At 40.2% G+C, this 26724-nt stretch overlaps 1 protein-coding gene across 7 annotated transcripts; it reads left to right on the top strand.

Moving 5' to 3' along the window:
- The first annotated feature begins 1581 nt into the window (after positions 1 to 1581).
- Positions 1582 to 23608, top strand: RHOT1 (ras homolog family member T1). 7 transcript variants are annotated; one of them, XM_015879613.2, is made up of 21 exons: positions 1582 to 1755; positions 4554 to 4612; positions 5792 to 5873; positions 6432 to 6475; positions 6938 to 6991; positions 7351 to 7403; positions 7949 to 8057; positions 8292 to 8393; positions 9746 to 9844; positions 10121 to 10229; positions 11098 to 11218; positions 11472 to 11556; positions 11914 to 12059; positions 12186 to 12286; positions 12529 to 12659; positions 12973 to 13056; positions 13630 to 13749; positions 14021 to 14223; positions 15506 to 15628; positions 20920 to 21063; positions 22529 to 23608. In XM_015879613.2, the coding sequence occupies exons 1-21, from the start codon at positions 1719 to 1721 to the stop codon at positions 22644 to 22646; spliced, it is 2124 nt and encodes a 707-aa protein (XP_015735099.1). In that variant the 5' UTR covers positions 1582 to 1718; the 3' UTR covers positions 22647 to 23608. The 7 variants fall into 7 exon arrangements, with proteins under 7 accessions (XP_015735099.1, XP_015735100.1, XP_015735101.1 ...); XM_032448318.1 differs by having other exon boundaries at positions 1584 to 1755; positions 4558 to 4612; XM_015879618.2 differs by having other exon boundaries at positions 1585 to 1755; positions 7351 to 7543.
- Positions 23609 to 26724: the final 3116 nt, after the last annotated feature.

Genomic DNA, 26724 nt, shown 5'->3' with positions numbered 1-26724 from the left:
ACGAAACCGCACTGTGGCTGCTGCTGTCGACTTCAAGTGGCTGCAGGCAGAGGTGGAACTAAGCTGCAGCTGCTGCCTGAACTACTTCATAGGCCCCATGTGGATCATGGGCTGCACCCATAGCTTCTGCCAGTCCTGCATTACCAAGTACAGCCAACCAGGAGCTGACCACTCTGGTGAACTGCCATGAGAGGATGCTTAGAGGGCTCTAAACCTAAAACATCCGTAAATCTTTCCTTACCTCTTTCCTTTTTTTCTCATCTCTCTGCTGTTCTTTCCATTGCTGTTCCTTTGCTCTTTTTATTCTTCATAAAATCTGCAATGAGCAAATGATGTAATCCCAGCGCATTTCATCCTTTGCAGGAGGTTAATACCATCTCATCACGTAGCATTGAGCACTGAGCATCCTGGAGGGCGGTTGTTTGATATTTCAGTCACCATCAGTTCTTTCCCTCTTCTTTTCATGAGCCACTTCTGTGGTGTTATTTGCTGCATGAACATTGCACAGGAGGCTCCTGAAATGAAACATAAGACCATTGTATAGTGCCACAGCTCCACCCAGCTGAATGACACAAAATGGGACTGGTTCACTGTCTGCTTACAATAACTCTCAAACATTGTTGGAAATGAGCAAAGTCTGGTTACTGTCTTTCATTACTTTAACACTACGTATCTGAAAAGCTTTAGTCTCTGCAGTCGTGCAAAGAGCTTAAACTCTTAAATATATTTAAATATACAGCTCGGGGCTGCTGAATATGAACTTCGCTGTGATTATTCACCCTGTTAGTTGTGTCCACCAGCTCAGTGCTTAACCATCAATCATGTAAGGGCTTTTATTAGCCCACTGTTTAATCTAGTCATGTTTTCTCTGAGGATCACAAAGATAAGCGATTAAATATGTCACCTTAAAGAAGGAATGGATACAAAACATCTCCAAGCAACTGGAATTGACTGAAGAGGACATCAGCATCTTGAGAAAGGATCTCAGGAAAACAAGGGAACCTCTTGTGCTTCATTACCTGCAATTAGTTTGTTCCACATCAAATGCATTTAATTCCTTTGAATATATCTATGTGTTTCTGGTCAGTCAAAGAGCACGTGAGATGGGACAGTAAACTCTTGTACTGAACTTGGCTTCTTTTCCAACAAAACCCAGATCTCTGTGTTTTCTGCCTTTCAGGAATGCACATCTCAGATCAGAAGCTGTATTACTACAGATTTATGTTGTATGAAAGATGAGAAAAATACACCGGTGTTCATTGAACGGGAGGGCAAAGCAACTTGACACTGAGGAGACTTCAGCTCTGTGACAAAATGAACAAACTCGCGGATATCAAAGCCCAAATTAAGGAAAAATATATATATATAATGAAGCGTCAGAATGTGAGTACAAACTGGGCAGCTCTGGTTTCCTATACGTAGCTCACGCTGCAGTGCCCAGGAGCAGCAATTTGCTGCATTTTGTTCAGAAATCACCACACACTTTGTCCTGAGGCACCTCGCCTCAGGGTGGCGCGCAATAGTCGTGCGCGGGAAGCGCTGGCGCAGGCGCACTGCGTGCCCCCAGCCGCTGTCCCTCGCAGGCCGCCGTAGCCGCCCGCTGCCGGGGGTGCGGCGCTCCGGGGTCGCGGTGTGAGGGGCGCGCAGGCCGCGGCGGCTCCGCTTCCCCCCGGTGAGCCCGATGTGAGCGGCCCGCGGCGGGGCCGGGTAGCGGGGCCATGAAGAAGGACGTGAGGATCCTGCTGGTGGGAGAACGTGAGTGCGGGAGGGGCCGGCCCGGGAGCGGGGCGGGGGCCGCCGGGGTGAGGCCGAGCGCCTGTCAGAGATCGGTGCGGCGCTTTAGCGCTGTGCGGGTCGCCCCGTCTCTGGGCGCCGGGCCCGGCCCCGTGTGCTCCAAGTGCCGCGGCCTCATCGCGCCCGGGGCCGGAGCGGACGGAGCCGAAGGTTCCGCGGGGCGCCGGGCGCGCAGAAGTTTGTGTCGGAGTTGGCGTGAGGAACGGGGCTGAGCTGTGCGACCCGCGATCGGCCTCGTCCCGTCCCAGCGTCGTCGTGCCCGCCCAGCTTCGCTCCCTCGATCCAGGCGTCTGGGAGGCGAGATCGCCGCTGGGGCAGATGCGCTGCGGGCGGCGGGACGGGCGCTGCGGGCTGGGGCTGGGGCTGGGGCTGGCACACGGAGCCCGGCGTCTGCCGCCACCTGGGGTGACCTTGGGTGCGCGGCGCAGTTACAGCGGGGCTCCGCTTCTCGGTGCGGCCCTGAAACTCCGGCCCTGCGCTCACATGGAGGAGCCCAAATAAGCGGCCGGGCTGCAGCTCCGCAATGAGGGGAGCGGTGCCGCTGGCGCTGCCTCTTGTCGGCTTGTAAAGCGCTCCGAAATTCTTCACGAGGAAAGAGTACCACGTAATTACCAAGTGCCGTTATTAGAATTGCCTAATTACACTAAGAATATAGTGCGGCTAGCAAAGCCTTCCTTAGAACAGAATGCCTGGTGTACATACATAGTACAGCTCCTGCAGTGCCCCGTGTGTGGGCTGACTGCCTGTGCTGACACTGTCCATCACTTCCTTGGCACGGAGTCCTCGTGGGGATAACACTGTGCAGGTCAGCTCTTGAAGTCTGTCTGCTTTTACAGGGCTTGGTTTATTTCACAGTGTTCAGAAGACACGGCTCAATTCCTCCTCAGAACACATACGTGAAATCTACTTCCTTGGGCAATGAGCTGAGGGTGTGAATTTAGATTTATATTGGACAGAGTGAGAGCTGACTCACAGATCGTGCTGTTTAAAGTCAGACTGAGCCTTTGCTTAATTTAAAATCAGTGGAGTTCTGTTTCTAGCAGATGTGGAACAGTTTTGTGTGTATAAAGATAATTTAGTGAAAAATAGGGGGGGGGGAAATGTCAAAAATCATTTGGGTTAAGAGTTTTTAAAATACTGCCTGCATAGTGCATCTATGGAATATGTCTGTTTTTCTAGTAATAGTGCAAGTTGAACGACTGGTGCTGTTTTGTACACGTCTTTTATATATACTTATTGCCTGAAATAAGTCTATCCAGCCTATGCAATGCCTGCCAGATAATGGACGCAGTCTGGCAGATTCAGACTCTGAAATATCAAAGCAAGACTTTCTGTTGTAAGCCTGTTCCAAAACAGAGTTTTTTCCAACCCTAGCAGTGTTTTTTTTTTTTGGATTTAAGGTTGTTTTGGTTCTAGTACTCAGGGTGTGAGCATCAATTTTTAATAGCCCCTGATTTTCAGAACGCATCCAACATTTTATTCCTGTACAGCGTGTACTAAAAGCCTTCTATATGTGAGGAAAAGAAGACCAGTTAATCATTATAAAGTGCTGTTTTCCTCAGCCAATATTGTTTAGGTTGATACTTCTAAGACTATAAACAGAATGGGAAAGATGGGTGGCTGACCCAGATTCGAGCAAAATAAACCGAATCTCTTCTCTTGAACTTATGGGTCTTAACAGAAACAACTCTAGAACACTTCACGTCTATCAGAAGCTTGTACTCAGAGTGTTTTTCTTAACACGAGGTCCATAGCCTTCTATTTTCAGTCGCATCAAATTAAGAAAATGAATCTGATTTTTGCAAAGCCAAGATGCTTTACTGCATTTCAAACAGAAGCTGGTTTCGTTGGATGCAGAATATGCTCCAGTATTTTCAGTAATTATCTAATAACTTTATTTGCTTATCAGGAAGGTATTTATCTGAGGAAACATGGGGGATTTTAAAGCCCTTAAGGTCCTGTCAGGATGAAGCTTGAGGTATGGCTTGTGCAGGACGACACCTGGTAGTGTAAGTTCTTGTTTTAGCTGTTATGAGTATCCATGATGCAAACACAACCATCTTAAGCCATTAAGAACCCTTCGTCTTAGTGCTCTTTGGTTAATACCACAGAGGGAGATTTGTCTGTTCTCAGTAAGGAAAAGTTTCCCTATGGACAGTAACCTTTTCTTTGCTTTTCATACTTTCATAATAACTACTCTTAAACATACCATGTAGAAGAGAAGTTTCTATTTCTGTATATCAGAAGGCCCTTTGTTACTGTACCAAAAATAGGTTTGGGTAAGTTGATTTTACTTTGACTGGATCATCAGTTCCACAGTGCTACTTTCTGCGTGGAAACAAATTACTCTTAATTTAGTGGCTTCTTCTTCGTCTCATTCTAAGGATTATATACTTGTGTCATTTGGTGAGATTTTTTGTTAGGAACACTGATATATATATGTGTGTGTGTGTGTGTATTTCCCTCTTTAAATATTCTGTCTTAAGGTTAAAACCTGCTAATTCTGTTGTGTAAGATGGACAGGATTTGATTCCTTTCTGGATGAAATGCAGAATTGTGACAGAATCAAATGTTTTACCACTGAAGGATTCTGAGAAAGCTACTGCTATCAACTTTAAATATGGTTAAATAGCAGATAAAGAGCCTTTAATGTGGTCAGTGAGAAAGTGTTTTTAAAACCCTTCCTTTTCTGGCGGGATGGAGCTATTAAGTGTAACATAACCAGATTATCTAATCTCTGTTTTTTAATTCTCTTGTAGCCAGAGTTGGGAAGACATCGCTAATTATGTCTCTTGTCAGTGAGGAATTTCCAGAAGAGGTAGAGTGTCCTTTGTTTTCTTTATTTTATTTCTACTTTAGAGAGCAAGCTAAGGGTTCTGCTTTAAAATAATGCTCTCTGTTCATAACAAAAATGAAGTCTGAAACTTCACTAGTGACTTCTGAAAAGCGATCTAGGTTGGTTTCAATGTATCTCTTTGTGATGATTAGGAAATTAGATTTTATCTAAGTTGCTTTCTTGTTTTTTCAAATACCCAATTAAGGTTTTTAATAGCGGAGAAATGTTGGTTGTTGTCAGCAGTTGAATCTGGCCGTAACTTGTGGCATGTGCTGTTTTGGTTTGTTGGTTGAAGAGCTGTTTTATTTAAAGAGAAGAATAAGTGAACAGAAGAATGAATGAGAATGAGGAAGTAAAAAGTTGATGTATCACTTATACACTTACACTTAGCCATTTTTTTTACTGCACAAGGTCTTGCATTTCTATTTTTGAAGAATGTTCTTCCAGCTTTGGCGGAGTGCAAGAAAAAAAACAAAACAAAAAACAACCAGAAAACTTCCTTCCAAAATAAAACTACTTCTGTACTTTATTACTTTAAAAGAATCAGCGAGTAGTTTTTATACCATGAAAAGAACTGCAACTGCTGTGAATAGTTGAGCTTTTTACATATAAACTCAAATGTTTATTTCTCCTGATCACAAGTCTTAGAATAGACATCATGTGCTGTTCTTTGAAACTATGCGGCGTGTTTAATGCAAATTATTAGGTTACCACAGTTCATGAGTCAGGATCAGATTGTTTACATAGCTGAATGTAGTTCCCAAGCTTGCAGGTAAAAACGAGCTCTAGTTACTGCTTGCTCTTAAAATGTTCAGGGAGCCATTCTTTGACAGGTTGTTTGTAATTGTGCTTAATGAATAATAGCCCTCCATTCTCTTCTCAACTTTTTTTCTGCATAGTTTAGTTATGTTTTTCTGTTGAGAGAAAAGTGTCACTTATATAAAATGCAACATCTGTCTTATCCAGTAAGCAGACTATGAAGGAGCAGGGAAGTAGCACTGAGTTTCAAACATCTCAAGAATCCAAGTGCTTGAACTACAAGTAGGCTCTTAAAGATAACTGATTATAACTGATTGTCAGGAGTATGGTTGTGTTCCACTGTCTTAGCAATCTTAAGTTTTCAATGATTAACTTTCAAAGGCTTTTTCTTTACACCCCAAGGTTCCACCACGTGCTGAAGAAATCACCATTCCGGCTGATGTCACCCCTGAAAGAGTGCCAACCCACATAGTGGATTATTCGGGTAAAAACCATGCAGTACAATTAGAGTTGGTATGGAATTGTTTATCGACCTCGGTGGCCTGTCAGCAGTTATACTGCTATGGGACCAGATTTAAGTGTAGGGAAAGACTAGATTAAAATAGCAACTCCTGAGATAAAACTAAATCAGATGATGATGGCTTGCCCTGCTTGCTCTTAGTGAAAATATTCATTGGCTCCACAATAATGTGTTGTATATTGTGGTAGAGGTAGCACAGATGGTGCTACTTGCTGTCCAGTACTGGGCTGTTGATAAAAGTAGGGAATGCAAACTGACTTGTTCGAGAGAGAACCTGTCTACAGATGTAAGGATTCCTCTTTAAAACATCTGCCTTCTGTGCAACAGGCTGCTTCCGCCTTACGAGTTTGTGGATCTTTTTCATTATGGTAGAAACAATTCCTGGTGCGTTTTGTAAAAAGCCATTTAAATAACAAGGCTGTCTTATGAGCATTGTGAAATATTCTATTTAGTTTCTTGGTGTTCAGTGTTCTTGGCAAAAATTGTTAGTATTAATGATCATCTTGCTCTGTTCAATTACAGAAGCAGAACAAAATGATGAACAACTTTATCATGAAATCTCACAGGTGAGTGTATTTTAATGTTTAGTAGAAAATCTACTTTTAAAGAAATGTTTTCCATTTAATTTTTCTAGTGCTAGAAAAATGTTCTTGCTATTTCTTGGCATTTCATTTAGTATTGTTTGGAGCCTTGAGCTGTGGTAGCCTTTGTTCTAAATGAGAAGAGTGGGTACTACTACTGTTTAGATGAACTGAGCTTAGGCTTTGTACTTCAGCTGACAGGTCAGAACTGAGTAGCTCTTAATCAGAGGTCCAAGGAATTGACAAGTTGCCTTTTGAAGTAAAGGAAACAAAAGGGAAAAATAAAGTTTTCAACTGTTGTTTGACAGTTTCTACAAATTCCTTTAACAAGTCAGAGATGCAGTTTTTGACTAATGTTGGAAGTGCTCTTTTTCTTTGTTATGTTTTTAATCTTTGTTTCTCCAAAAATTCTGAACAGTGAATTTCCGTATCTTTTCTTCATTCTAGGCGAATGTGATTTGTATAGTATATGCTGTTAACAACAAGAATTCCATTGATAAGGTATGCTCACACATTTTATCTAATCATTGCTCGATGTGAGTGTTAATTTTTAGGTGTGGTGAAAACTGTGTTAGACCTTTAAAAATGCGTAGGACGGTGTTTGAGGTCAATTTGTTAATAAAGTACACTTGTGCATTCGTTTGCTTCTGGCCCATTTTAGTATGTGGGTTTTCAGTCCTTTCAGTCATCTTAAAGGTTGCTCGTTAAACAACTCCAGGATACATATATATATATATTTTGAGGGTAAATATGTGACTTCTTGGGAAAGAGGTAGCATTTATAGTCAAGTTTGTGCACAGGTCCATCAGATTAAATTTAAAACTATTTTTTGTGTTTTTCTTTTTTTAACCTCACTTCAGGTAACAAGTCGATGGATTCCTCTCATCAATGAAAGGACAGATAAAGATAGCAGGTGCATAAATAAAGATAAGAAGTGTGAACTAGGCTTCACATCGATGGGTATCAGTGGACAGTGTTGAGGATATTAATTAAGAAAATCAAATTCTAAGCTTAAAAGTTGATGTAAGAAGTTCAAGCAACAAGAGATTTAAAGTATGTAGGTCTGTTGTACGTTTCAGCAAAGCTATTTATCTTGAATTGCATTGGCAGCTTTTACCAGGTGTGTCTGTGTTTGCAATGATGTAACTTTTTGACTGCATGGTCTGTAAATGTTTTCTACCGATGCTGTTTTTTATAATAGTAATATGGTTGGTGTTTAACAGTGTGGGGTTTTTTGAAGGAACAACAATCAGTACATTTCTGTTTAATCACATTTCAGATTAATTTACTGCTGTCATCTCATTTTGCCTACTGGCTATCAATGCTACTTAGTTACATCATGAAAATAATATAATGGCTTTTGGTGGGAGGTAGAATGCTAAATTAAGATAGATATTTCTATCTCTGTTTTTAAAGCTCTTAATCTTTTTTTTTTCTTTTTTTTTTTTTTTTTTTCAGGCTGCCTCTTATATTAGTTGGAAACAAGTCTGATCTAGTGGAGTACAGCAGTATGGAAACCATTCTTCCCATTATGAATCAATACACAGAGATAGAAACATGTGTAGAGGTATGTAATCCTATATGATGGTGGAATGAGTACCAAAAAATACCTTCTTGCCTAACATATATGGTAGCATTTTAATACAAATAGTGATTTTTTTGTTGTTGTTGTTCAAGATAAATACTTATTAGAAATAGAATAATTATCCTCACTTTAAAAGCTTGATTCTTACGTAGGCTTCAACGTAGATCACCAGATGGTCCAAAACTATCAAATGAACCTTAAGAATTTCTCTTTCAGTGTTCAGCTAAAAACTTGAAGAATATATCTGAACTATTCTATTATGCACAGAAAGCTGTTCTGCATCCTACAGGTCCTCTTTATTGCCCAGAGGAGAAAGAGGTATTTATACTTAAATTGATAAATAAATAACATAGGGGAAAAAGTTGACTGCTGTTTTATTCTTTTCAGTGAATTTTGAAGTGTTTTTTATTTTCTCTCCCCTTTCTCTTGCTTGTCCTCCCCCAAATGTCAGACATTAGACCTGGTTACTGCTTTGTGTTTTGTTAATTCCATCTTTCTTTATGTAAAACAAAGAAGAAAGGTTTTTGTTTTCCATCTGAGCTGATCAGTAAAATGATAGGCTTTGGTTATATGATAAGATTTTGGCTTTAAGTCAAAAGAAATGGTGAAAAAAACTCACGCATTCATTTCATTTCTCCTTTAGATGCTTGTTACACAACAATTCCATTTGTTTTAGGGAATGTGCTCCAGTCTTACCCTAATTTAAGGGAAGGAAGGTTTTTGAGCATCTTGTGAGGCTCTGGCAAAAGGGATCAAAAACAAGTGATGTGGCTGTTTGAAAATACTGTAGGTAGTTAGCATTTAATGAGGAGTATGGTTGTTGTTTTTTTAACACATCAATTTCATGATCAATTATAAATAAATTACAAACTTAATCCCCACCCTCTTGCATTACTGGGCAGTAGGAAAGTTGTCTCAGTCAGAAATACTTTGTTGAGGATGAGAGAATAACTCTCATTTGATTTCTTCCATCAGGGTCTGTATGTGTTAGTAATGTGATAAAATTGCTGTGCTGAAATATTTTTTGTTTTTGAAAACCAATCTCTATGCAATATCTGTGACCTCTATGAAGAGAAGAGTCCGTCATCACACTAGTTGCTGGGAGAGAAATACCACTGTCTGTTTTCCTTCACGTGGAAGGTATCCCAGCAGTTCTTTTGTCATAGTTAGTGGTAGTCCATGTGGTCAGAGCTTTGCCTGGTAGATTAATAAACTCTGAAGATTTACAGTGTTTGCTGTTTGAAGCTTTCTGAAGGCTTAGTTGAAATGATGAATGTAGATAGTTGGCTTACTTAGAAAGAATAGGCTGTAGTTCTAGAGCTATTTGTTTTTGCGGGGCGATGGGACAGCCAGGCCTTTCTACACCAAAAACTTTCTGTAGCATTATGACTGAACTTAAAGAACGTATTTTTAAATCAAGTTTTGCCACCTTCAGCTTCGAATAGAAACACATTTATTATGCAATGAGTGCTTTAAATTTTTGCATATTAATTTTCTAGGTCACAGTTTTGTTTCCACGTATTTTTGTGCCTGTGTGAATGTCTAATTGAAAAAAAAAATGTAGAATGAAGGCTAGTATTTATTTTAATGTGTTTGAGCTGCCTGATGTCATTCAGTGTACGTCTTACATTCAGACCTAGAAAGATACTGAACTTTGTTTTATTCCTTAGATGAAACCTGCCTGCATTAAAGCACTCACTCGCATTTTTAGAATTTCTGATCAGGATAATGATGGTACTCTCAATGATGCAGAGCTCAACTTCTTTCAGGTGATTGTTTTGCTTCTCTTTTCACTGTGTTTAATGATTAAACTCCTATAATACTAGAAAAGCAAGCGTTTGTTTTTCAGGGAACAGTAGGAAAGTGAACCACAAGGAAATCAAACCTGAAAATTAGAAGTTTCAGGTCTGGCATAAAGGAGCATATTTATGAAAATTGAAATAGTGTTGATTTTATTTCTAACCATAGTTCAAGCTTTAGTTCTATAGCAAAATGCAAAAAAAAACCAAAAAACGGTCCTAACATGTTCTCTTGGTTTTTGTTAGAGAATTTGTTTTAATACACCGTTGGCTCCTCAAGCTTTGGAAGATGTAAAGAATGTAGTTAGGAAAAATGTAAGCGATGGAGTTGCAGACAATGGATTAACTTTAAAAGGTAAGGCTTATTTAACTCTGGGTGACTGTCACAAAGTTGATAGTCATCTAATGTTAAAAAAAAAAAAAAAAAAAAAGGCAAGTCTTTGGGAATTTGATCTTTACTTTGATTCTTTTAGAAAAGGGCTGAGCATAGTCTCAGTGTAATATCAAAGAGTGATTAAACTCTGGAGTGATGGATGTGGGTAAAAATATGGTTTATTCTTGTTACAGAAATTCAGAATCTGCAGTGATTCAGAGGAGATATCCTCCTAGATAATTTTGCAGCTTTTCTCTAGGCTTACTGGCTTGTCAGCAAGGTGTGGTTTCTGTCAGAATTTTAAACACTATGTTTTACAGATTTGCACAGAGCATATGGCAGAAATGAAAGGAGAAAAAATGTTTTCTAAGCATCATTGTGTCCCCTTTGCTTGTGGAGCTTACATGTGATAAAACTAGTGAGAGACTGTAAAGAGAGGGAGGGTATCCTAACGCATAGCCTTACTAAGCAGTGAAATCTCAGTGTTCTTTAAGCTCTGGAAAGTGCAAAATCAAAATCCTACTCTTTTTTGGTTTTTTATATGGAGAAAAATTAAAGACATTCTTCCTTGAGGCTGCTTGCCTGGCTTCCTGCTAAGTGTTCCTGTTTTGAACTTTTGCAAATAGCGTTGTTTTTATTTTTATGCAGCTGAGTTATTCTATAACCAAGTGAAAAAAGTTGTTTGAAAAATTTACAAATAACATGATTTGAACCCACAGTCTGTACAGATCATTACGTAATATTACATGTTTGGTTTAAAGTCAACACTGCATTCCTTGTTTTCGGACTGTTACTATAAAACTACCAAGAGCTGATGGAGGGCCTTAGAATTTTTTTCTTTTGATTTTAGGTTTTCTTTTTCTGCACACACTTTTCATTCAGAGAGGAAGGCATGAAACAACATGGACTGTTCTGCGTCGCTTTGGATATGATGATGACTTGGAGCTTACCCCAGAGTACTTGTTTCCTCTGTAAGTATTGCCTATTTGAGCTTTCTTTTCTTCCTCATACAACACTGACTGAATATAGTGTAATATAAATGCAGCCACTTGTACTTTTAGCATTCCTAAAAACAAATATGGACCTTTGATCTCCTTAGAGATTATGAAAATGGAATGCAAAGACCAAATACTAAATGCTACACTGTGAAATTTATTTTGAATTAAAGCGTTCTGTATTTTGCAGAGTTACTTAACACTTCCTGTTTTTGTTTTTGGTAAATAGGCTGAAAATTCCTCCAGACTGCACGACAGAATTAAATCATCATGCATACTTGTTTCTTCAAAGCATTTTTGATAAGCATGATTTGGTAAGGTTGTAATTTGAGTGTGTGTGTACTGACCTTGCTAGCAGTTTTATAAACAGAAAGTATGTTTTTGTCATTTCATTCAGAAACTGTTAATGGTATAAACCATATGGTAAAAACTGGTGGTACAACTATTACCCTCAACTCAAATAACAGACTGAAGTTGTTTTGTTTTTTGATTTTAAATTTCTTGTATATTTAGTCTTGATTTAAATCAAGAAAATAAGACATTGAGAGAGAAAAAGCTGTTGTTTTTTTTTCTGGTAGATCATTTATTAAACTTTGCAACTGTACAGCAAAAATGCATTGCTTCAGAATAGGTGTGAACTAAGTATTCTGATATCATATTCTTGTTTTCAGGATAGAGATTGTGCTTTGTCTCCTGATGAACTGAAAGATTTGTTCAAAGTCTTTCCTTATATGCCCTGGGGGCCTGATGTTAACAACACTGTTTGTACAAATGAAAGGGGATGGATTACCTACCAGGGGTTTCTCTCTCAGTGGACGTAAGTGTGCTCCATTGCATTGTGGTGGTCAAGAAGTTTGAGTATGATAAGATTGTTTCATTACTTCATAGAATTGGTTCCATCGAATCTAACAATTTTGAAACTCCTTTTTGTCCCCTCTGCTAGACTAACCACATACTTAGATGTACAGCGTTGCCTGGAGTATCTGGGTTATTTAGGCTACTCAATACTTGCAGAACAAGAATCGCAAGCATCAGCAATTACAGGTAATTAAAAAGAAATGGATTCATTTAAATTTAGGAATTTAAACCTAAGAAATCTGCTCAAGAGTAAATTTCTTAAATAAGTATCCTGTCTTCTTCCACTCTTAATTTCTGCTAAAGTCAAACTCTTGATTTAATACTTTTGAGAGATAATGTTTAGTGATGTAAATGGGCAATTAGTTGATGTGTTTATACAAACATTCATATTCATCTTTTGAAAAAAAATTATTCTTTGTCTTCAAAAGTGACAAGAGATAAAAAGATAGATCTCCAGAAAAAGCAGACTCAGAGAAATGTTTTCCGATGCAATGTTGTTGGAATGAAAGGCTGTGGGAAAAGTGGAGTCCTTCAGGCTCTTCTTGGAAGAAATCTAATGGTAAGAAATCTCTTGCTTATACTCATATGCTAATTTTTTTTTAAGTTCAGTTTAGACAGCAGAATTCAGTCAACATTAGAATTGTACTCATTGCTACTGAATTTGGAGATTATGAATTTTTAATTTTTTAAGAGTAGCAAATAGACAAATGGGTATTGCATATTTACTTGTATATCAGCTATGCATGTACTTGCAGAAATAAACCACAGATGGCCGTAATTTTCATTCATTAACAAATGGAATAAAAGAGCTGTTCAAATGTACTTGGAAGGTGAAAGTTGCTGTGATCTAACATGAAATTCTGCATTTTTAGAGACAAAGGCAAATACGTGCAGAACACAAATCGTACTACGCCATAAACACAGTCTATGTGTATGGACAAGAAAAATACTTGCTGGTAAGACTGCCTCATTATTGCGTACATGAGACTAGGTAATCTTAAATTTCAGTGAACTATTTAAAAGCCTGCAGACAAATACAAGGAATTTCTGTCTTAATGTCTTTTCTTCCTACTTGTCCACACTTCGTTAAGCCATCCTACCTGTTTAGAAAGTACAGATCTGTCAGGTGGGTTGATTAGGATGGCTATAGTTGATCTTCAGTGGCTGAAATACTTTCATTAATGGCTCGCTCCACTGTAATTTTCCTTTATGGTATAATATCTTTTGATGTTGTCCAAGCTCCTGGTCCTTTGCTCTCTGATTTTCCTCTGTAGAATTAATACAATTTTTTTTGTGCATTTAGAAGTAAATGTAACTTTTCCTGCTGAGACTGTGATCACCTGCAGATGTTAACAGTTCACATATGTTGGTTAATTTCTAATTGTTTTTCATTAATTCTGCCTATTGTCAGTCCATTAGTTTTAAGGATGCGTAACAATGAGTTGTAACAAGAAAAATAAAGTTATAAAATTCCTTTGAATACGTAATAACAAAGCTTTTCCCCCTTTCCCACTGCTTGTGTTTTCCAGCTACATGATGTCAGTGACTCAGAATTTTTGACTGATGCTGAAACTATATGTGATGTTGTCTGCCTGGTATATGATGTCAGTAACCCTAAGTCCTTTGAGTACTGTGTCAGGATTTTTAAGGTTTGTGTATTTTTTTCTTTTCATGAGTATGAATATGCATATGTGCATATATACATATACACATACATGTTGTCATGGAATGCACATACACACATGTATAAATTATCTAAAAATGCCTTTTTGCTATTCATGCAAAACTGCGATCTATATAAAATATTTCTGCTTCTAGAAGTGCCTGATTTCAGTACAGTCTTTCTATGCTACAGCCACTTAGGATTTCCTGGACTGTACATATTGTATAATGTCTCTTGTTTTGTCTTTGAATTTGCAGCAACACTTCATGGATAGCAGAATACCATGCTTAGTGGTAGCTGCAAAGTCTGACTTGCATGAAGTTAGACAGGAATATAGTATTTCTCCGGCTGAATTCTGCAAAAAACACAAAATGCCTCCACCTCAAGCCTTTACCTGTAATACTGTTGATATGCCGAGTAAGGATATCTTTGTTAAACTGACAACTATGGCAATGTATCCGTAAGTACTCAAACATTTGTGTTTTTCACACTGCATGAATCACTCACAGTAGCACTGCATGCCATTGTTAACCACCAGGATGGAACTGCCTCACTGAGGTTTAGCAACAGAGAGAGACAGAAGTGACTTGTGTTTACCTTCCAGTGATTTCAGATGGAGAAAGTTGGTATCAGTACCAGGTATATCTGTTCAATTAATATGTAGAGTTCTGTTACTTCCTTGTTGTGAAGGCATCACTTCATATCTCACTATTCATATCTTGATATTTTTAAGATAACTGTATACAGGTTGTGCTGTCATTTTTGCAAATAGTTCAACTTCACAATTAATTACAAGTAATGACAACAACAGTTTCCCCCAAAGCAGTGCTTGAAGCTTATTGTTTTGAGGGTGCTTATTGTTTGCTTCATGAATCTGACAGATTTTAGATATTTCTCTTTTAATAAATCTTTGGCATAGATACTTTTTATGCTTCAGATACAATATTTTTAAGCTCGTGTTCTTTTTCATGGCATATCTCACTGTTGCTAAGCTTAGTTTGCATCTCTTTTTTTTGGTGGGTGGAACATTTAATACAGTGATGAGCTAAATAAATATTACAGCAGATGGAGTCTAGTATGACAGCTGACATTTGCTTTAAAGTAAATAGAACTAATGTCACTTTCACCCCAAATCTAGGATTTTTTAAAGATATGTATTTGAAACCAAATTTAATTAGACTTGTAAAGTTTGTGCTTAATTTTTGTTCTCTTATTTTGTTATGCTGGAGTACTGGAAGCCACAAAAAATGTAGCACTGACCAAATGTTGTATCAATATTCCTGCTTCTCCCTTAGTTCTCAAGCATGTGTGTTTGTAAGAGTGGGAAAAGAAGAGGCAACTGTCACTCTGTAAAGTGTGCATTCAAATTGATAGACAATGTGGCTTACTTTCCTTTGTAAAAGGGGTGTTATCTATTGCTGTGCAGAGGTACTCAGCCTTTAGATGTTTTCCTTACAAACATAAATAAATTCAGCAAATGTTTTCATTCATATTTGTGCTTTGCTACCAAGAGCTATGTATGGTAGCAATGCTAAAACGTACAAGATGTGGAACACCTAGCCCTAAAATTCTGCACAGCTGTAGTGTTACCCTTGCTTCCCTGGTGTATTTTTTTTCTCCTCTCCTTACTCATTCAAATGTACCTTTTATTCCTGAATCTCTCTCGGTTGTGGCACAGTCCTAATGTGCACCTGATTATGTGAGCAAGATTTCAACTCCTGTCCTTCTGTGTGTTTTCGCAGCCATGCCCGGTTACGCTGTATGTGCGCCTGCAACAGGTGTACATTTTGCATCTGTCAGAACTTCCTCAACTCAGACTTGCTGCAATCTGTAAAGAACAAACTCTTCACTGCAGTTCTTAACAGGTCCTTAACTTTATTTATTAGGTACCAGGTGTGCTCTTAAAATAAAAAGGGTTTTCTTTTTTTTTATTTTATTATTCTTTTTTTAAAGCAGTTGGTAACCTTCTGTACTACAGATTTCTCACTCCATATCCACTGAATAGGCAGGTACTTATTCTAGTAACTGTCATAAAATTGTCAAGCTTTGATCTATTTAACTTAAAGGTTCTTTAAGTTCTAAAACTTAAAGCTTTTGATTCTTTTGAGCTCGGTCCATTGATTTCTATGAAATATTACCAACTTGGTGGTCAACTCAGGCACTCAGTGGTTACAAGAATGCAATGGAGGAATTGGAACTATGTTTTTCAGGGAGCTACTAATGGACAGCAAGTAATATATGTAAGTCTATGTAATGTGTCTCACATGAGGCTCTATAGGTTTGTTTATTATTGAATAGAATTAGTGCCTCCTAGCAATTATAAAATTACTTACATTTAAATAGTAGTGTAGGAAAAGGCACAGCTTGACTATAGCAACACTGTAACGTATGACATGTTTATAATTGCTAGTTTGCTATTTTGGGAGCTGATAGAATTTCTGTGTGTTTGTTATGTCTGGTTTACATAGAATGGGTAAGTTGTGTAAAAATCTGGAGCTTTCAACATCCAATTCCTCTGAACAAAATGCAACATGTAAGAAATGGCAAACAGTTAACCATTTCCATTTGCAGAGATTTTGGAAAAAGCAGTGGGTAAAGAGAACTGGTTTTCAGCATTGAAAACAGTGCTACATCTTGCCTTGCGTGTACTGCACACTTCTTACAGAACACCTTGCTTTTGACACGTGATTTACTAACAGCTCAGCACTTGTCACCTTGACCCAGCAAATGGGAGTTCAAACCAAACAATTTTTGTGTCCGCTGGAGTCACAGACTGTGGTAAACATGTTTATCTAAAGGCCTTGCTTAAAATATGCTGACATATTCTCCGTATATTTGGGCCGTGCATATTACTTCTCATTAGTGGTCTCAGATGTAGGTGCTCCAAACAAAAGTAGGTGTTTCCTTTCTAATGCAAATTACATGTACATAGTAGGCCTGACAGTGTGCCCATTGACAGTACTGAGTACCTTTGTGAAATACTGCTTTAATCAGAGATATGCCTTGTAACCACAGAGGGAGAATTTAGAGAAGAGGGAAAATTTCATTAGCTCAGGACAGTACAATGAATGTAAGTGAAACTCTACGTACTGCATCACTACAGCTGCCATCTCTTAGACAAAAATCCCTTGCAAAATAAATATTTTGCACATTATCAGACTAAAACTTCATTCAGCTACTAGGAAATCCCGAGTCCTCATTATGGAGGCTGAAGCTACCTCTGTCTCATCCTTGTTTTATGAATGGTTATGGATTGCTACATTTTAACTATTGTGGCATGTTTCTCTGGTGTAGGCCTGTGCTTGTTTGTGTTGTTTTGTTTTCCTGATTTCTGCGTTAGGGGTTGTACTTTGTTCCTCTGAGATACTGTGGAGGCCGGGAGGCATTGAAACTTTTCTTTGAGAAGCTCTGGGATGCTGTCTTTCCTCACTTTGTCACTAGATAGTATGGAATAAATACATGAATCTGATACCACCCAGAAGTCTGTAATTCAAGGTGAAGAGAATTCAGAGGATTATTTCCCAGAATCTTTGTCTACAGTCATTGTGTTAATTGCTGAGGTTTTGTTTTCCTCCAGGCTAATGTCTTTTTAATTTGCTTTCTGGTTACCTCATCAGTTGCAGGTTATTCACCATTAACTATGTGAACAACTGTATGTGTAGGAAAGAATGCAGGAGCTGAGGTAGGTCATCCCCTGCTGTTTACACCTAACTATAAATTTGGGAGGGTTAAGGTAGTTTTCTTCTTTAGAAATGTTAGCTTTTTAGAAGTATTTTAGTGTTTTTTTACTAGAGAAAGCATTGGAATCAAGCAGGATTATCCAATGTAGATATTTATATGATTTTTTTTTAACTTTCATCTTGTAGATGCTTACCATTAGGTCAGGAAATTTAGAAAAGGTTAAGTGAAAAATAGGCAAAAGAGGCTCTTCAAAAGTTATTCTGACCTCCTCCTATTCTGAGGCTCTAGATAGTAGAAGTAGGTAATGTGAAATCTTAACAATTAGACTCCTTCCTGTGTTGTCTGTTGCTAAGTAGTGCTTAAACACTGTTCCCAAGGCAAAAATATAGCAGTACACTAGAACATTCCCAACTGAATGAAGAATATATGCAGCTGAAAATCTATTCATGCCCACCTTTAGTTTCTCCTCTATGGACAAACCTCCAAGATTCTCCTGAGGTTTTATAGGCAAGTTGAACAAATGTGGAAGTTCAGTTTGGAGATGTTTGCTCTGCTGAAACAGAATTGTTGGTTTGAACTACCCAGGATCACGTTTCATTGGTTCTTTGAGGAAGAAAGCACTGCATTCAAAGCGCTGTACGTGTGTGCATGAGACTTGTGACTGCTGCAGTATTTTTGTATTTTTAATTTGTTTCCTCTAGGTGTTCATTTGTATTTGGCTGGCTGGCACTTAATCTCTTCTTACTACCTTGTTTTACCTCTTTTTAAAAGCAAGGCTTCGTGTATGTCATTCTGACCCCTTCTTTAATTATCAACTCTTTTGTTTGGCTTTTTTTCCATTCTCAAACTCCAGAGCATGGATTTTAAGCGTAGCTTTTTTTTTTTTACTCTCTTGGTTTGAAGTCCTTTCTTGCTGCATTTTGCTTGTGTATCAGTGATGCTTTTCTGCTGACTTCATTTCAAAATAATTGTTACATGTGATAATTGTGTTGTTCAGTGAGGGAGATTTCTCAGACCGTTTTATTCCAGGATTTATTTTTCAGTATGTGTAATATAAGCAGATAATTGGTTCAAAACTGTAGGAACGTATCACCATTCAACCTGATGGCAGAGGTCTATCCCTTTACTTGGGTGTCCCCAGCATTAGGAGAATATAACGATGTTTTCTCACCTCTTCTCAGCTGTTTAGTAAATCATACTCAGACTTTTGCAAAGCTGTGTCCCCTGCCTTCCTTCCAGACAGGGCATATTAAATTGACATTTTACATTCTTTTAAGGTTTTGTAGGTAACAAGTTGTGCTTGGCACTTCTCACATTAATGCATGGGGAAAACTAACTGCTGGCATTGGTTTGCAGCCTAGGAAAATAAACGCCTGAAGGGAAGCTGCAGCAGCTTGTGTATGTTGTGTGATGTTTTGGGAGTTTAGTTGCTTATATTTTATACTCAGAACATATATTCTGTCAGAGCAGGCTGCTGCTGCTTGCTGACTGCATTAACTTGCTTTTAATTCTGGTGTGAGTAGCCACGTGACTTGTATGTTGGCCTCACCACTGTGCTTTTAAAACGCATTTGTAGTTTATATGGAAATGTTTTTGAATTTAAATAGCTAAGATTAAACTTCCCCAGACTTTGGATTCTTCTGCTGACATGGGGAAAAGTGTCAGTATTGGCCCAGAACTTGCTGGTTTTCTGTGTAACTTTGATAGGCATGCTCGGCTAACTGCTTGCTAAGTGCATGCTGCAGACTTCTTGTGAGTTGTTAAAGCCTCTTAAAGAAGGACTGTACGGATCTCCAAGATGCCATCCAACAAGTGACAAGTTACTTAACTCCCTCCAAAGGGCTGAGTGAAAATCTGTCATCTTTTTCCAAAATGTGCATTAAAATCTGAATTTTCTGACAGAGGCAGAGGCTCCACATTTAGACTCCCCTTATATGTAGAAATATTTATGTGACCAAGTACACACACCAGTCTGTGTTAGAAGTTTGAAAGCTAATTTGTATCTAATAATCAGGAATTCAGAATACAAAGCAGATTATGGACTCCTCACACAGTAATATATAATTATAATATATAATTATAATACATGTCTCACATGTATTTACTTTTTCCCATGGGGAGGATAATTTTTCTAGTTTTGAGATAGTGAAAATCTCAGATTCTCTTATTAACAAGGCAGTAATAATTCCTACCACTGGTGAAAATTATTTTCCACAAACACAGCTACTGAAATAAAATGTGAATGTTATTTACTGAAGAGGTAGGATTTTCATGAAGTACTGAGCAACATTTATGCATTACAGGTACATCCAAAGCAAAGAACCCGTGCCTGAAACAAACATCAGTCTTCTTTGTTTATTATGTCATATTTCTTTAATTAATGGCAGTTGATCATTGTTAGGGATTGATGTTGCAAAATGGAATTTATTCTCAGGAATGCTTAAGTAAGAAAAATATGATTTCTTTTTGAAGGGGTAAAGCACTGAATTTTAGGATATTTGGACTGAGATGCTCAGGGGGCTCAAACTGTTGCTTTCTTTGAGGATATAAAGCAAATCCCTGCCTAGATTTTAGTTTAGATCAAGGTCAATTTATTCTCCCTTTAGACATGAAAAGAGGGTTTTATAATGCCTGATAAAATATTAATGGTTTTGAAAGGATGAAGTATGCCCAGCAAGCTTCTTGCATACTGTTAAATACAGACCTGTGCGAAATCAAAACAAATTAAAGATAGGAATCAGAAAATCTGGGTGTGAAAGATAGTACTTCACAGGGCAATGCAAAAGCATTCAAGTGCAATTTAAACAGTGATGTGCACTTTCAAAGAGATGCTTTTATAGGACCAGTTGGGCATTTGAATTAACCAAATTGATCTTGGGGGTTGTTACACAAATATTCTGAGCTTGTCATGTAACCTATTAACGTCCTGTTATATGCAAATGATTTATTTTGCATAAGGTTTTCTAAATTACAAATTAAGATGAGTTTTATAGTCTTTTACCTAATAAATAAATCACGGGTGCTAAAGCTGTTGGTAGTGACAAAATATGGTCTTGATTTGAATTATCAACAGTAATGAGACCATGTCAGTCATAGGGCTGATGTGTTAAGAGTCATTCCAGTGTGTGCAGAACAGGAGCTCCAGTTCATGTAAATCTTGTGGGTACGTGGAAGCCAATGCTTTGGGGATGGGGCAGGAAGAGACTTGGTCTCTTAAACAGTTTTCCTTGTCCTTAAATCAATAGCATTTTGTTACAGAAAGCCACATGTTTTACTTTGCTCCTCAAAAATACAAACTCCGTTTATTTATTTCTGTTTTCTCCCAAGCAGTAAGTTTTAAACAACTGCACAAGAATCAGAAGTTAGATGGATAAAAAAAATCAGTTCTTTGGGTTTTGACATTTGCTCTTATTTGAGATACTTAACTGCTGTTGAGCCATGCTGTGAACTGCAAACTGTGCATGTGTGTAAAAAGGTTAAGAGCCCACATAGATGAGTTGGGTGCCATGCTGTTAGCAGACGAGGAGAGCAGTATTATGCATCAGGTGCACGCCGTCAGCTTTGTAGAAGATTCCATCTTCATGGAGTCATCTCTTGGTCCACGTTTGCTTGAAGACAGGTAACAGCAGCCAAACTGAGGTGACCTTGCCATTGCCTTTTCCCTTTCCCTCTGCAATCTACCTGACATGTAGTTTGCAGAGAGTTTGTCAAAAGCAGCTGTAGAACTAATGCTTGTAGGAATTCATGGATCTGATCTGTTCCATAACCCAGCAAGATATTCTTAACTAAGATTAGTAACTTTTGGCCAACAACTGTTCTGCTGTTAATGCACCAGAGAATTTGTGCCTGCTCTTCAGCTTGTGTTATTACAGTACACGGGTTATCTGAATGGCTTATATTGGTTCTGCAAATGTTTACTAAATAATACCCTGAACTGTTGTTGTGTTTTTCAATAGTAAGTACAATTCCTGCTTCACTAAACAGCTTCTAACTGACAGCTCTGCAGTTCACGCTGCATCAATTTCCTTGTGCACAGTGTGTGCTTATGATCCCCGTATGCTCCTTGGACTTAATATTCCTGCAGTTTTCACTGAGCAGCCTGTGATGACAAAAGCAGGCTAAAACACATAGGCTAGTGAAGTTCTGGTCTGCCTTAAAAACAAACAAGCTTCTTTACTATTATTTAGGAACTTCTTGTGCTCTGTCTTATGGTAACTTTATGATAACTTAAATGGTTTAGTTCCTGCTTTATGGTAAGCTGTCATACTTGAGACTACTTTGAGGATGCCTGGCCGTGTTTAACTGAGCATGCACACAAACTGCGCAGCATTTGCAGACTTGGGCCACTGGCTGTTTGCTGTCATGTAGAGCGTGGCTTTTAGTGCCATCCCATCACTTCACACTGCTGTTGGATCTTGTCTTTTTTTGTTGTTGACTCCATTGTCACTGCCTGTTTCACCAGCACCTTCTCTTAGCTTTCAGCTTGGTATTGGATGACTGTTTCCACTGCCGTTGTTGTGACTGTATGGGAAGAAGGGGATTTACAGACTGTCGGTTTTTTGGGTCAAGCTTTTGGAAAAATATTACTTGCTACTTGTCAGTAAAGTTCTTTTTAGAGGAGGAATAGAAGTAGATATTGAACAGGACTGGAGAGAGCTTTGCAAGGAGGAGCAAAAAACCTGCAGATTCAAATTTGAAAGAAGTTCCGTTTTGCAGCAATGGACTTTGATCTCATTATGGATTATTACTTATTTGCTGGCCAGTTGTATTTCAGTGTTAGTTGGTGCTCGAACATGGCTGCCTTCCCAAATCACTGCTGGTTAATGGGCTCCTCCTGTATCCACCCCCAGCTGTGTCAGCCCTGAGGTTAGTGAGGTTACTACTGTTACGTGGCTGCAGATGAAGCCCTGAGCTTTAAGGAGAGATGAAAGTAACATTTAAGCATCCGTAGGGCTGAAGCATAAGCTCAGTGTCTGTGACAAGTGTAGTGATGCATTTCCAAAAGCAGAGTTGCTGAGCACAGCTTGTCTGATATTCTCATCCTGCAAATAACTGGTGGGTCTTTTCTGTGTGTTAAATTCCAGGCACGTGACACAAGCGGACCTCAAGAGCTCCACGTTTTGGCTCCGAGCAAGTTTTGGTGCTACCGTCTTTGCATTTCTGGGTTTCGCTATGTACAAAGCATTAATAAAGCAGCGATGATCTGAGAAGAAGCACATCTGGCCCTACCAAATGGAAATAAACTTTTATGTACATTCTGAATGCTTTAAATTCCGCTAGAAATATTTATATATGCAGAGTTACTTTATTAATATTTGTAATTCATGCATAAGATTATTTTAAATTATAGTTCTAACTGCAGTATTGCAAATTGAGCGGGGTGGGGGGTCAGGGGAGGGGAAGGAATCACAGCCAGCTCCAGTGGCCAAAAGGGAATTGTTGTAAATAACGTGTACATAGGAGAGCAGTATGGCATTGCTTCCCAGGCATTCAGAATGCTGCTCCCAGGCGTTCCCCACGGTGACGTACTGCTGTAAGCTGACCTTCATTGTCCATAGAGTAGGTTCAACCCGAGGATCGTCCTTCCGCAAGGATCGCTTATTTATTTCACCTTCATTTGAAGTGACTCCAAACTCAACCACAAGTTGTGACTCTAACAGCCGACCTTCCCCGCTGTGATGTACTTCAGAACAAGTCCTGCCCTTTGGTTTCCTATGTTGTACGACCGCGTCCTGCTCAGAACTCAACTATTTCTTTTCAAAGGAAGAAACACAAACTTCAACAACTGCCAGACCAACTTCACCCGCTGCGTGCAGCTCTTACTCGTTTCCACTGCGCTGTTTTATATCCCTGATCGATCAGACGAGGACGTTTGTACGTTATAAATGTTAATCATTCAACAAGTGCTGCTGTTCACTTGCTCACGGCTGTCGGTGCCACCTGACGGCAGCTGTGCATCACATAGAGCCGAGTAGTGCACAGTGCCTACCTGCTGTAGTCTTAGTTGCATGGTTCACAGCGCATCCTGTACCTGGCTCCAGTTACCCTCAGACACAGCTTTTCTAACAATCAAGTAAATATCAATTCCGCCCTCATATCGAACCTATTTTTCCATTGCTGCCTTTTCAACTATTTCAATAAAATAACTGTGTACTGTGTTGGTCTTCAGCTGGTTTTTTTTTTCCCCCTTTTTGTCCTAAAAGTGACGCCTACAAACCCTCGCGCTGTGCTCCAGGTCTCTGCAGTGCTGCCTCGCGGCCGCCAGGGGGCGCCATGAGCCCGCGCAGCCCCGGCACGAGGAGCAGCGCTGAGGGAGCTGTACCACAGCGTGCCCTCCGCTCCTGAAGGGTTTTGTGTTTGTGTGGTTAATTGTAAGCGTGCCTTGATTTGATGGTGAAGATTAACCTGGAGCTACTGATTTCAATCAATTACTTTAATTTGGAATGAACCCACCTACGTGTGTTGTGATCGCATCAGGTAACGGCTGAAAAGGTACAAAGACATCTTAAATTGCAGGCTGGTCTGATGGAAGGGACTGGGCCTCGTTCTTACTGTTTCTTCTCTTCAGGATGGAAAGCATTAATGAATGAGGGAGATGCTGTCAGCCAGCTCATACAGTCTGACCCATATTGATCCTAGAATGTGAGGCTGACACTGTCCTCACTCAAAGCCCCCTTTGTCCCTGTTACCTTGTGGGCACAGCAACCAACAGCTCATACGGCCTGTGGTCCTTAAAGGTCTTTCATGAGTCTGAATGGGTTCATCTGACTGGCTTGATCCAGCTGTAAGTCTGGATGTGCTCTCTAGATTCGTGTTAGGGCACATTGCTTTTGGCTTCTGATCCCAAATAGTGCATTTTGCTCAAGAAATAGCCTCTGTAGTAGTCTCTGAGCTCCAATGCAGCCACCAAGCAGCACAGGTTCCTCCATTTGGTTTCAGCTGTGAGAGCTGTGTGGTTCTGTAAAAGCCCTTTGGGGTTTCTTTGGGTGGAAAAAGGACCCATGAACCAACTGGTCTGATTTGTTCCAGGAGGTTTGGCTGACAGATGTTGGCTGGTCCTTTTGAGGGCTCTCACGTTGCATATTCATCAGTTGACCTTTTTAGCCACTTCCCATGCAGGAAGGACCCGTATCTACATTATGTTTGCGGTGTTAGGCATATCAAGGGTTGCCTACAGAACCCAATGCGAAAATGTACTGGGGTTTATTATCTCAAGCTCCGTCTCTCTAAATTCCTTCTGTAACCCTTCTGTGTTGTTTGCATCTGCTCTGTTGGCCCACAGCTCCCTGGTGTCTCCAGCAATTACTGCTTTCCAAGGTAGAATCACCAGGGTATGCAGCAGGGAGGAATGACAGTCTAAATTAAGAGGCTCTCACAGACTTGGAAGATGATCATTTGTCTGTAACAAAACTCCTCATTAGAATCCTGTTAATTTCCTTTCTGTGACAATTATAGCGCAGCACAAGCTCATATGTGCGGTGTGCAGAGATATTTCCCTGGGGAAAAAGAGTAAAAAAACCAAAAAACCAACAAAAAAAACAAACCAAAAGCATTCATTGTCACGAGTGGAAACATTCATCAGAGAAGAAAAATGAACTTATCATGTCAAAGCAGTTTCTGTTTAATGGGGATGTGGCGTTAACGTAAAGGCTTTTGCTCTCCCTGTTGTTTACTGCATTTATGTTAGACCTCATGGTTCGTGTTTTCCTGCTGGCTCCTGCACTACACGGACACGGCATCCCCAGCTGCGTGGAGCCTGAAATACCCCTGAACTACAGCTCATTTATTCACTTTGCTTCCCAAACTCTCCTCCTTCCTCCCTAAGGACATCTTTAACTGATTGCTGCTTCTTTCTGCTGCCATAGTATATTTCTTTCCCATCCATCTGTTCTGAAGTTTTGATGAGGTTTAGGTTTTTAATCAAAAAGAGATTGTCTTTATAATAGCTGTTCATGGCCTGGCATATTTTGGCAGGGATGGTGTTTTATGAGTGAAGTGGGTTAGTGCTTCTCAAGGGCTGGGTTTGGTGGGCTGCCCTTATATATTGGAGGGGCTCTGACCAGCAGCATCAGCCCAGATGGGCCTTTGCCTTCAACAGGGTTGTGCTGTTCCCTGCTGTGTGCTTTGGGTGCCGTGGATCACTGCTAAGCACCCAGGTTTCCCATCACAGCGTGGGACTAATTTGACCTACATCAAAAGTGATACACAGCATGGAGCTCTTGGCAGCTGTGGATGGAAGAGGGAATCTCTGCTGTGTGCTGCTGGTGGATGGAAGATCCCACTGCAGATCCAGAGGTATTCTGTATGAGTTTGTTTGTAATTATTACTTAGCTTTTCTTCTTGCTGGCTGACTTTTAAACAAATCTGTGAGGAAAAGAGGGAAATCCTGCTCGGTTCTGTCCTTGTGGCTGATGTCTGTGTGACCTGCTATTAGAGCTCCTGTGTCACAGGCTTGGCCTGAGGCTCTGCATCCTCTGCCCCCGTGTTCCTCTGCCTGCCAGCACAGCGCAAAGCAGCAGCAGCAGCAGCAGCAGCCCGGCCCTGCTGCCCTGCCCCCGCCAACCTGCTATTCCCGTACTTGATTGGAAGAAGCTCCAACTGCTGTATTTCTGCCTTCCGTCAGGGCATTCCTCAACTTCCTAATCCAGTCTCCAGATGATTAAGACGCCCATCTTAACGTATAGGGAGAAATAATTACGGTGAAGGATTAAAAAAGCCTCGAGCCCGAATCGCGAGCATCCCCGGGCTGAAGAAGTTAGACTTAAAAAGCCGCGGTAACCCCGCACTTGTTCAGCGAGACCAAGGGCGCACGGAGCCGGCATCTGGGAACGGGACCGGCGGGGTAACGGGCCGGGGGCTGCGACCCTCCAGGCTCCCCCCGCCGTGCTCCCCCTACCTCTCCTCGCCGCGTCCTGCTCCTCGCTCTGCTCTCCTGGCCGCTGCCTCCGAAGCCCCCGGGGCCGCACGGTTCCCCCCTGTCCCCCCGCGGGGGCCGAGCCCGGGGCTGGGGACGGCGCCCGGCCGCGGGGGAGGGAGGATCCGAGGCGGCCAAGTGTGAGCGGGGAGGGGTCACCTGCCCCGTCCGGAGCCGGGATGCCGCCCGCACGCTGTGTCCGCGCTAATTGGATGTTCCCTGGATGGAGGATTTCCTCCCCTCCCGGCTGCGGGAGTCATGAAGGCAGGATCGGCTGCGCTTGAAAGTTTGCCAAGCGGCAGCTAGGTTTAATTTCTTTAAGGATCTGGGGAGAAGGGGGGGAGGCGGGGGCTGGAGGGGGGACCG

This window comes from Coturnix japonica, chromosome 18 (genome assembly GCF_001577835.2).
Source record: "Coturnix japonica isolate 7356 chromosome 18, Coturnix japonica 2.1, whole genome shotgun sequence".
NCBI lineage: Eukaryota > Metazoa > Chordata > Aves > Galliformes > Phasianidae > Coturnix > Coturnix japonica.
This window is presented reverse-complemented; position numbering and strand designations above follow the sequence as displayed.

Excerpts from the sequence above, each read along its gene's own strand:
- RHOT1 (XM_015879613.2), top strand. The coding sequence starts at position 1,719 with ATGAAGAAGGACGTGAGGATCCTGCTGGTGGGAGAAC. Across the intron at positions 8,058-8,291 it reads AGATAGAAACATGTGTAGAG|TGTTCAGCTAAAAACTTGAA; the intron begins GTATGTAATCCT and ends TTTCTCTTTCAG. Across the intron at positions 14,224-15,505 it reads ACAACTATGGCAATGTATCC|CCATGCCCGGTTACGCTGTA; the intron begins GTAAGTACTCAA and ends GTGTTTTCGCAG.